The sequence below is a fragment of the Vulpes lagopus genome, chromosome X (genome assembly GCF_018345385.1).
Source record: "Vulpes lagopus strain Blue_001 chromosome X, ASM1834538v1, whole genome shotgun sequence".
NCBI lineage: Eukaryota > Metazoa > Chordata > Mammalia > Carnivora > Canidae > Vulpes > Vulpes lagopus.
The window spans coordinates 26,895,517-26,907,609 of record NC_054848.1 but is presented as its reverse complement, the minus strand read 5'-3'; the positions used below and the strand labels follow the sequence as shown (position 1 = coordinate 26,907,609).

Here is a 12,093-nt window from a genome sequence, read left to right as displayed (position 1 = left end):
ACACTCATAAAACCATCAATGTGATTCATCATATCAGCAAGAGAAAAACCAAGAACCATATGATACTCTCATTAGATGCAGAGAAAGCATTTGACAAAATACAGCATCCATTCCTGATCAAAACCCTTCAGAGTGTTGGGATAGAGGGAACTTTCCTCGACATCTTAAAAGCCATTTACGAAAAGCCCACAGCAAATATCATTCTCAATGGGGAAGCACAGGGAGCCTTTCCCCTAAGATCAGGAACAAGACAGGGATGTCCACTCTCACCACTGCTGTTCAACATAGTTCTGGAAGTCCTCGCCTCAGCAATCAGACAACAAAAAGACATTAAAGGCATTCAAATTGGCAAAGAAGAAGTCAAACTCTCCCTCTTCGCCGATGACATGATACTCTACATAGAAAACCCAAAAGCCTCCACCCCAAGATTGCTAGAACTCATACAGCAATTTGGTAGCGTGGCAGGATACAAAATCAATGCCCAGAAATCAATGGCATTTCTATACACTAACAATGAGACTGAAGAAAGAGAAATTAAGGAGTCAATCCCATTTACAATTGCACCCAAAAGCATAAGATACCTAAGAATAAACCTAACCAAAGAGGTAAAAGATCTATACCCTAAAAACTATAGAACACTTCTGAAAGAAATTGAGGAAGACACAAAGAGATGGAAGAATATTCCATGCTCATGGATTGGCAGAATTAATATTGTAAAAATGTCAATGTTACCCAGGGCAATTTACACGTTTAATGCAATCCCTATCAAAATACCATGGACTTTCTTCAGAGAGTTAGAACAAATTATTTTAAGATTTGTGTGGAATCAGAAAAGACCCCGAATAACCAGGGGAATTTTAAAAAAGAAAACCATATCTGGGGGCATCACAATGCCAGATTTCAGGTTGTACTACAAAGCTGTGGTCATCAAGACAGTGTGGTACTGGCACAAAAACAGACACATAGATCAATGGAACAGAATAGAGAACCCAGAAGTGGACCCTGAAATGTATGGTCATCTAATATTCGATAAAGGAGGAAAGACTATCCATTGGAAGAAAGACAGTCTCTTCAATAAATGGTGCTGGGAAAATTGGACATCCACATGCAGAAGAATGAAACTGGACCACTCTCTTTCACCATACACAAAGATAAACTCAAAATGGATGAGAGATCTAAATGTGAGACAAGAGTCCATCAAAATCATAGAAGAGAACACAGGCAACACCCTTTTTGAACTCGGCCACAGTAACTTCTTGCAAGATACATCCACAAAGGCAAAAGAAACAAAAGCAAAAATGAACTATTGGGACTTCATAAAGATAAGAAGCTTTTGCACAGCAAAGGATACAGTCAACAAAACTAAAAGACAACCTACAGAATGGGAGAAGATATTTGCAAATGACATATCAGATAAAGGGCTAGTTTCCAAAATCTATAAAGAACTTATTAAACTCAACACCAAAGAAGCAAACAATGCAATCATGAAATGGGCAAAAGACATGAAGAGAAATCTCACAGAGGAAGACATGGACATGGCCAACATGCACATGAGAAAATGCTCTGCATCACTTGCCATCAGGGAAATACAAATCAAAACCACAATGAGATACCACCTTACACCAGTGAGAACGGGGAAAATTAACAAGGCAGGAAACAACAAATGTTGGAGAGGATGCGGAGAAAAGGGAACCCTCTTACACTGTTGGTGGGAATGTGAACTGGTGCAGCCACTCTGGAAAACTGTGTGGAGGTTCCTCAAAGAGTTAAAAATAGATCTGCCCTACGACCCAGCAATTGCACTGTTGGGGATTTACCCCAAAGATTCAGATGCAATGAAACGTCGGGACACCTGCACCCCGATGTTTCTATCAGCAATGGCCGCAATAGCCAAACTGTGGAAGGAGCCTCGGTGTCCATCGAAAGATGAATGGATAAAGAAGATGTGGTTTATGTATACAATGGACTATTACTCAGCAATTAGAAACGACAAATACCCACCATTTGCTTCAACGTGGATGGAACTGGAGGGTATTATGCTGAGTGAAATAAGTCAATCGGAGAAGGACAAACAGTGTATGTTCTCATTCATTTGGGGAATATAAATAATAGTGAAAGGGAATATAAAGGAAGGGAAAAGAAATGTTGGGAAATATCAGGAAGGGAGACAGAACATAAAGACTCCTAACTCGGGGAAACGAACTAAGGGTGGTGGAAGGGGAGGAGGGCGGGTGTTGGAGGGGAATGGGTGACGGGCACTGAGGTGGACACTTGACGGGATGAGCACTGGGTGTTTTTCTGTATGTTGGTAAATTGAACACCAATAAAAATTAATTTAAAAAAATAAATAAATAAAATAAAATAAAATAAAATAAAAAAGAAAAGATAATGTCCTTAAAAGAAAAAAATAATGTAGTTGTGTTTATTTTTAGTATACTAAAATAAAGTACTTCAGAGCAGAATAGATAAGGGCATCTTCATCTTTGACTTATAATGATACCAAAAAATGGCCTCCATATAAGCCTGTCTTACTTATGGAATATAACCAGTATGAATTCTTAGATATTGTTAAAAGATGTTTTCAGTAGGCTTATCTGCTCTTGGGTTGCCCCAGAAGAAAACTCTAGGAAAAGGTTCTGAGGGCATGTGGTTTATTTGGGAGTTGAGGGATATATCAGTAGGGGAATGAGCAAGGTAGACAAAAGTAGAGTAGTCAATAAAGGATGGTGCATTATCAAGCAGGTTATTTATTTCTGTGGGCCACTGGAACTTTATCCCACTAGGAGAACTCTGAAACTATTGTAAAATAAATGCTCCCCAGTTAATCGCTTCTGGCATGAAGGGGTCTAAAATATTCATACTGCAAGACGTACCATCAGTCCTTGGTTACAGACTGCTCTTGGGAGGTAGGGTGGCAGGAACCATAGATCCCTTGGTATATCTAGCCTGCTACTTAGGTGGCAAAACAAATTCTTTGTGGCACCACAAAGCCTTCAAGGAATGAATTGCCAGTGATAGCATCAGACGTCAAGTTGTTGAACACTGAAGCAATGAGGGCAAGGGGGTTCAGAGATTCTGCTCTAGTACCTTTCTAAAATATTATTCATATTTGGCGTGGGGATTGAGAATAGGCAGAGTTAAATTTTTCATAGACTACTGATGTTCTAGGTCACCTTGATGACAATAACTTAACCTCATGTTTGCCATTGGCAGAAGTAAGGAATTCTGTTGCTCCATTATTCTAGCTGTAACACAATGAATAATTTTTTTAATGAATAATATAAAAAGTGAGATCGTCTTTGAAGTTTAATTTCAAATCTCTTCTCCAGGCTAGCATTTACTCTTATATATTTGTTTTTCCTTTCATTCCAGTTGAAAGAATTCAGAGTCAGTGGGATGAAGTACAGGAACATCTTCAGAACCGGAGGCAACAGTTGAATGAAATGTTAAAGGATTCCACACAATGGCTGGAAGCTAAAGAGGAGGCTGAGCAGGTGTTGGGGCAGGCCAGAGCCAAGCTTGAGTCATGGAAGGAGGCTCCCTACACAGTAGATGCAATCCAAAAGAAAATCACAGAAACCAAGGTTGGTATCACAGATATGTTCTCAAAGTAAAATACCAGTTATACTGGATAAAATTATAACATGGTTGAAAATTTAATGATTTTTAATGTAAATTTATTCAAAGAAAATTACATTTGAGCCAAAATGAGAACAGTATATTTTTCATCCAGAGTAGGGATTAGAAGAAAATTGATGGCTAATATCGGTCTTAACATTAATTTTGTTTAATCCAGATATCATAGGCTGGTATTTCACATTACATCATCTTTTGAGATCACTTCATAGTTGATGTACATACTTGTGTGGTAGCAAAACTCCATCACGTATTTGTCCACTTCAGTCGAGGACTCTTTGTAATAAAAGAAAGAGAAAAGGGGAAGGAAATAAGATTTGTTTAATGACTATGTTTTATCAGGTGTCATGCATGATGATTTACATGCATTTAATTCTTTCAAATCTCATGTTTATGGGTCACTTGGGAAAGTCCTTAAATGCTAAGCAGAAAAGTAAAACTGTGAGAACTTGACTAAATTGAATTTTTTATTAAAAGCCTCTATAGATGGTTATTTTTTTTCTGGTAGAAAAAGGCCTTCTGCTAAACAATTGTCTGAATCACAGATTAGCTATGTCATCTGAGGAAAAAAAAGGCTTATATTGTGGTTTTCTCAGATGAAGTGACTTCCATTTCTAAATGAGTCAGTGTTTAGGCTGTGCTGAGCTACATGGCATATGTATTTATGCTAGGTTTATTTAAAAAATAAACCCTGAATTTTCAATAGTTTAATACAATAAAGATGAATTCCCTAGTTGTATCATATTCCAATGGAGGTTGAAGTATCCTACCTGGGAGCTCTCTCATAAATAGTGACTTGAGGAATCTAGGCTTTTCCAATTTTGTGAAACTATCATCTTAAAATCATGGCTGCCCAAGGTCACTGCAGGAGAGTAAGAGAGAATGTGGCTGGTTTATCCATGAGGTTCTATGGACAGGCCTAGAGATTATGTCCATCACTTCCACCCACCCCCTCCCTTGACCAGAACATGTTCCCAATTTAACATCAGGAGGAATAAATGGGAAGAGTGAGCCAAAGAGCTTTTAGCCAGCCTCAGCTGTAGCTACATCTCCAAAGGACCTGGGGCTGCTATGAGGACAAGGTTTTTGCTTATGTAACAAGAATGTTAGAAAGTCACTTAGGATTTTACAGATTCATCATTACCTCTGTTGGAAGCAATTATTTATTTCATGAGATACTTGTTGTCACTAGGATTTTTTCCTTTAGTTGAACACAGGAGGTATAGGAATTTCCAATGCTGATGTTCCCAATTCTTGGTTTCACTATGGGAAAGATAGAATTCATACAGCTATTCTTGACGGCTCTGGTCTAATCCGTAAGGTACTGAGTATGTTATGCCATTTCTTATTCCTCTCCACAAACTGAAGATTCTATGAATCTAGCAGGTCTTGGAAGAAAGTGGTTAACTATGGGGAGGAATTAACAGGGAAAAGAGTTTGGGCTGACCCTTGAGTTAGAAGAAGGGAAGCAGAAATGAGAGGCATATAGTGATACATTTGATAAGGGTAAGAAGACTCTGCACATTGGCACATGAGAAATCTTAAAGCCTATAAGAATCTTAAAGTGATGGCAAGAATGATTAGGGTTTTACAGCCCTTAGGAAAGCAAGGGGCTTTAAATAAGAGATAAAAAGAAGTGCACAAGAAAATATGAAAGGATAAAACAAAACAATTTCATCGTCAAAACAAAGAATATGTTTTAAACACTTAAAGACAAGTTGGTATTATAATTGCTATCCTTGTCACACTTTCAAAATAAAAAATTTCTTTTCAATCGTCAGCTAAAACTACGTTATAAAAATAGCTCAGCCATTATCTATAGAAACTGATATTTTTATTTGTGTTCTATATTTAGGAGTTCAATGATATATATTAATAAATATATTCAATATATATATTTGAACACACACAAATATATAGCTGTACCATCAGTGTATGTTCATTATATAGATAAAGGTGATTAAAGTTTTATTTTTCCATCCATTTCCTAAATGACTTATGCTAAAGCTAAAAGTAATCCTAATGGTAATACTAACATTTAGCAAGTACTTGCTAATTGTCAAAAATTGTGCTAATCATTATACCTACATTGGCTTATTTCACCCTCTCAGGAATCCTCCATGAAACTATTATTGTTCCAGTTCACAGGTGAGAAATCGAAGCCTAGAGAAGTTCAGAAAATTCTCCTAAAATATCAGAGTTAGGATGTGAATGCACAGTGATTACTCTTGTAGATGACCTTACAGATTTTTGTCTTCTACTCATTGTCTTCTATGTGGCTAGAACAAATGAAGAAAACACTGTGAAGATCAGAAAGGAGACAACTGTAATTATGAATTGGCAAATAAGATCATATTATTAGTAAGCCAACAGGTGGGAAATGAAAACCATGAAACAGTATACTAGGGAGAGGTTTTCATATTCTGTTATACTATGAAAAACTAAAAAGATTATTGCAAATTATATCTCCTTTTTAATGAAGCTACAACTTTTAATTCTTCTAAAAGTCAGGGAGCATATAAAATGGAGATCTGGCCTTTATGTCTAATATGTTATCACTACTGAGTGGAAATAGCTGGCTTTTCACTTACAATTTTCTTTTATGAAGAAAGGGCGAAAATAGACATAAAGAGGCATTGGATAATTTGAGCAGGATCTCCTTGCTCCATAAATTCTTTCCGAGTCTCTGTGCCTAAGATTAGCAGGAGAGCTGGTGAGCCTCGTAAGGCAATCATCAGGCTGTGTCTACAGAGGTGGAGAGCTGTGATTAAAGCAACCAGCCTCCCTTGCAGCAGCGTCACTGATGACTACCCTCACTGTCACAGTGGAATGGTTCCAAAGGCAAGCACCAGTAGTAGTATTATACTCTTGGAAAATTTAAACCAGTCATTGTACCTGAGCTAAAGAAAAATTCATCTACAATTCTGATATTTTTATGATTCATAATTACTCATCTTTATCTATATCACTTTCATTTCTTATCTACATATTTTCAATGTCCTAATAGAGATAAAATTTTGAATTCTGACTTTAAACTTAGTGTCATTACATAAATATCTATATATTTTGCTTTATAACGTTTTATAATTATCATTTTAAGTTATTTACAACATCTCATTAAGTTCCACCCTCAACCATTTCCTTACTGATAGGACATTCAGACAGCCTCCTCCTCTTGGTTAAAAAAAGTAGTGGAGAAAAAAATGGGGACAACAACAAGCACATAACAGAAGAGTCAAATCTGAGGAAACATCCAGGGACGGTCCATTTTGAAACCATAGTCAGCCTGGAAGGAGATGGCAACAGGAGAGTCTTGATTTATCAAAAGAACAAGCTATAGATAGCCCATCATTTAGATAATTAATGAGCAGGTCATTAAGAGATGCCCATGATATTGCAGTTTGTTTCCTATATAACCCTTAATTTATTGGAAACCAAAACACAATGTAGTAAGTAGCTGATTTTGTTAACCATATGACATCATTTGATCTTCTCTGTGGTCCTGATAAAACAATACTTTTTTTTTTTTGAGATGGAAAGACAGATGTTAGGGAAAATCATACAGGATTTCCATTTTAATCAAACTCTCTGCCAATAAACTATGACAGAATCCTGTGAGAGATGATGCCATTTAACTTTCATAAGAGGTAAGATGGTGTGACATTGGCAACCTAAAACTGCCAGCAGCGGGCATTGCGGGATTTATTTTATTTGGCAGAATCTTGGTTGACTTCACAACCTGTTCCCCAGACTATTAAGATTGGTCCAAACTTGGCAATGAGTTCTTTGGAAAAATTATTTCTTGATGATTTTAAGCTTTCTTTTCCAGTGTCAAGAGAGATTTACCCAGGCTCAGAGTTTTCATTTATTTTTTCCCCTTTCAGCTTTTGAAAGAGAAATTCCTTTTTTGTCTGCTTTGTGATTGCTTTTGTGTCAAATTCAGCATAAAAGCTTTTCAAACGTGACGGCATTAGCTGTTTTGTGCTTGGCTGAGCTAAGAGTACATGAATTCAATAGAGAAGTGAAATCTTGTTTGAGCCTAGCTGATTTGGCTCTATAATACTTAAAACTATCTGAGGCGAGAAATCCAATAATTTATCAAATTATTAAATAAACATTTCCAAGGCTGCAAAATATCTCTGTTTTGAAGACATTCTTAAGGGAACTTGAAACATAGATATACTGTAATCACGTAATTAATTTAAAAAGTTGAACTTGTTACATATAGTAAATACAGTAGGCATTCAAGGATCTCAAATTATTTTACTAGGAAAGAAGCTAATGGAGAACTTCTTCAAATATGGAAGTAGAAAACTGTAGTTTTAATTATTTGGGGGGATAGGTGTTATTAGATCATATCCTTATCTGCCATAAGGACATGCACAGTAGTGGAAGCTGAATTTTCTTTACAAATATTTTATTTACTTTGTGACTTACACAAAATTAAATCAGCAAATTGCTTCACACTGGTAGTTTGAGGTTTGGATTTCTGATACTGTAATGTAAAACATCAGAAATCTTCTTGCCAGGACCTGCCATTTCTTCATGCATTTTCTTTATTCCCTTTTATTCTCCCCTAAAGCTTCCACATGATTAAGAAGAAAGAATCAATAACCTAATTGCATTTTTCCTCCCAAAGTATGTATGAAGCTATTATACTTCTCAAAGCATACAATCAGAGTGCTTTCTACATCACTGATAGAGCAGAGGAAGTAATGGGCTAGTTTCCCCAGGTACTGCTATACTATATAAATATTTAATGCACAGTCACCAATACTTGAATAACATTATGCTCTGATCACACCATATTTTGCCTTCTTTCCTTTTCATAGTTCAACTTATCATGCACAAAAATATAATGTAGCAACTCTATAAACATACTCCTCCATAAAAGCAACAAATTGCAAAAATTGTCAAAATTGCCTTTTCTGAACTCAGGAAATTAACCAAAGGTTGACAGCATTTTATTAACTACTAAACTTCAGTAAGAACAGCAGGGTTTGAGGCTTTTTAACTTGGCCTATTCCATCACTGTCTGCCAGCTCCAAGTAGTTGTGAGAATTAGCAGTCTTAGAGCCACCTGGGAGGGAAGACCAGGATTGGAGTTCCTCAGAAAGACCCATATCATTCAGAGAACTTTATTACTATTTGATCTGTCTTGCAGCTCCCTAGAACAAACCTATAAACAAGGCCTTGTCATTCATTATTTGACCTGACTTTGCACTAACTCCCAGAAAAAAACCCTATCCCCAGAATGTCTTTTCAAAACAAACAGCAGCATTGTTTAAATAGTAACTGCCTGAGGCTGTGATACCAGTTGACATAATCATGGTCTAGAGAAAAACTGAAAAGGAAGATCTGGGGAATGAGATGTTCTCAGAGGTCTTTGAAAAGCCCTGACATATTCCTGGGGGATATAGAAGACTCCACGCATGTCTTGCCAAATAGAGAATATCGATAAAGAGATATAAATTATAAACAGGAGCCAAATGGAGATTCTGGAGTTTAAAAGTATAATAATTGAAATGAAATTTTTCCTAGAGGAGTTCAACATCAGATTGGAGCTGCCAGAAGAGTCAGTGAATTTGGTCAATAGGAATGACCCATGCCAAGGAAAGGACAGGAGAAAAGAATTAAGAAAAATACAGGAAACCAAAACTGATAGAATTGAGGGGAGAAATAATTCAACAAAAACAAAGATTTCAGTACCCTATTTTACTAATGGACGAACTGGGCAGAAGGTCAACAAGGAAATAGGAGACTTGGAAAAACACTAGGAACTAGCAAGACCTAACAGTCTTGCATAGGGCACTTTACCCAATAATAACAGAGCACACATTCTTCTCAAATTGTACATGGAATATTCTTTAGTACTGACCATATGTTAGGTCATGAAATAAGTCTTAATACATTTAAAATGATTTCAATTACATAATGTCGATTCTCTAACCATCATCAAATGAAATTAAAAATCAATAATGAAAATTAATTTGAGAAATTCACAAATATGAGAAAATGATATAGTACATTCTTATTTTTTTAAGATTTTATTTATTCATGAGAGACACAGAGAGAGAGAGAGAGAGGCAGAGAGAGAAGCAGGCTCCATGCGGGGAGCCTGACATGGGACTCGATCCCGGGTCTCCAGGATCATGCCCTGGGCGGAAGGCGGCAGTAAACCGCTGAGCCACCCGGGCTGCCCTGATACAGTACATTCTTAAATAACCAATAGATCAAGAAAGAAATCGCAAAGCAAATGCAAAAATACTTTGAAATTAATGAAAATAAAAACAGAACATACTGAAACTTATAAGATGCAACTAATGTTAAGAGCAAAATTTATAGCTATAAATACGTGAATTAAAATAGAAGAAAGATCTTGGGGGAGCCTGGGTGACTCAGGTGGTTAAGCATCTGACTCTTGTTTTTGGCTCAGGTCATGATCTCAGGATCATGCAATGTAGCCCCACATCGGCTCCACGCTCGGCATGGAGCCTGATTAAGATTCTCTCCCTCTTCCTCTACCTCTCTGCCCTTTCTCTCTAAAAAAGAAGAAGGAGAAGGAGAAGAAGGATTTCAAATAAGTAACCCAATCTTCCACTTTAAGAAATTAGAAAAAGAAAATTAAACCTAAGGCAAGCAGAAAGAAGGAAGTAATAAATATTACAGTGAAATCAATGAAACAGAGGAAAGAAAAATGAGAGAAAATCAAAAGATTTAAAAGTTAATTATTGAAAAGATCAACATTGACAACCCTTTAGTTGAACTGACTGAAGAAAGGAGAGAACCAACCTTATAGAAATAAAAAGGATTATAAGAGGATATTGTGAATGAGAGAAATAAGAAATATGAATATACTTATAACAAGTGTAGAAATTGAATTGATAGTTTTAAGACTTTTCCAAGAAAAGAACCAGGCCCAGACGGCTTCACTGGTGAATTTTACCAAACATTTAAAGATGAATTAATAGCAGCCTTTCACAAAATCTTCCAAAACATGGAAGAGAAATGAATATTCTCAACTAAAGGTATGACAGGAAAAAAACCCACTACAAACCAAATATACCTCATGAATATAGACTCAGAAAGCCTTAAGAAAAATACTATCAAACCTAATAAAGCAACAGATTGAAAGGATTATATACCATGACTAAGTGAAGATTATTCCAGGAATACAAGGTTAGTTTAACATACAAAATTGAATCAACATACAGATTTTCCTTGACTTACGATAGAGTTATATCTCAATAAACTTATCATAAGTTGAGAATACCATGAGCCAAAATGCATTTAATACACCTAACCTATCAAATATTATAGCTTAGCTAGCCTACCTTAAATGTGCTCAGAACACTTATATTAGCCTACAGTCAGGCAAAATCATCTAACACAAAGCCTATTTTATAAAAAAGTATTGAATATCCCATGTAATTTATTGACTACTGTACTGAAAGTGAAAAAGAGCTATTATATGGGTACCAAATGGCTGTAAGTGTTATCAGTTGCTTACTCCTCATGGTAACATGGCTGGATGGGGGCTGTAGTTTACAGCTACTGCCCAGCATCCTGAGAGAGTATCATACTCATTAGTCTGGGAAAAGATCAAAATTCAAAATTTGAACTATGCTTCCACTGAATATCTGTCACTTTCACACCATTATAAAGTGAAAAAAATTCCTAAGTCAAACCATCCTAAGTTGAAGCTGTCTACAGCAATAAAATAAAGGACAAAACCCACATGGTCACTTCAATAGTTGGAGAAAAAGCATTTGACAAAGTCCAAACTCTTTCATGAAGAAAAAAAAGCCCCACACTCAACAAATTAGAAATAAAAAGTGTTAGAGGTTGAATAGTGTCTCCTTAAAAGTGCGTTGAAGGCCCAACCTCTGGTATTTGTGAATGTGTTCTTATTTGAAAGGAGATTTATGACGTGATCAAGTTAAGATGAGGCCATACTGGAGTAGGATGGGTTCTTAATCAAATATGACTGGTGTGCTTAGAAGAAGAGTTAAAGAGGCAAACACAGAAAAAAGAATGCCATGTGAAGACACTCACCACTGGGAAAACACCAAGTGATGACAAAGGCAGAGATTTAAGTGTTACAGCTGTAAGACGAAGAACACCAAGGATTGACAGGTACCACCAGAAGTAAGGAAGAGGCAAGGAAGTATTCTTCCTTATAGGTTTTAGATGGTGCATAGCCTGCTGATACCTTGACTCTAGAACTGTGAGACAATACATTTTGTCCCTTTAAGCCAGCCAGTTTGTGATGTTTTGTCCTGGAAATCCTAGGAAAATAATACAGAAGGGAAATTTCTCAACCTGATAAAGGGCATCTAAGGAAAGCTTATAACTAACATCATAGTATAAGACTGAAAGCCTTCACCTATGATCAAGAACAAGGTAAGGATGGCTACTCTCACCACTTGTATTTACCACTACGCTAGTTCAGGCCAG

The 12,093-nt window shown here is 36.4% G+C and overlaps 1 protein-coding gene across 8 annotated transcripts in view; it reads left to right on the top strand.

Moving 5' to 3' along the window:
• The window catches only part of DMD (dystrophin), a 2,057,113-nt gene that overhangs the window by 1,507,821 nt on the left and 537,199 nt on the right, over positions 1 to 12,093 (top strand). For all 8 annotated transcript variants that reach the window (XM_041741334.1, XM_041741335.1, XM_041741332.1 and 5 more), the window contains one exon: positions 3,373 to 3,584. In XM_041741334.1, the coding sequence (XP_041597268.1) occupies positions 3,373 to 3,584 (212 nt within the window). The remainder of the gene's footprint in view (positions 1 to 3,372; positions 3,585 to 12,093) is intronic.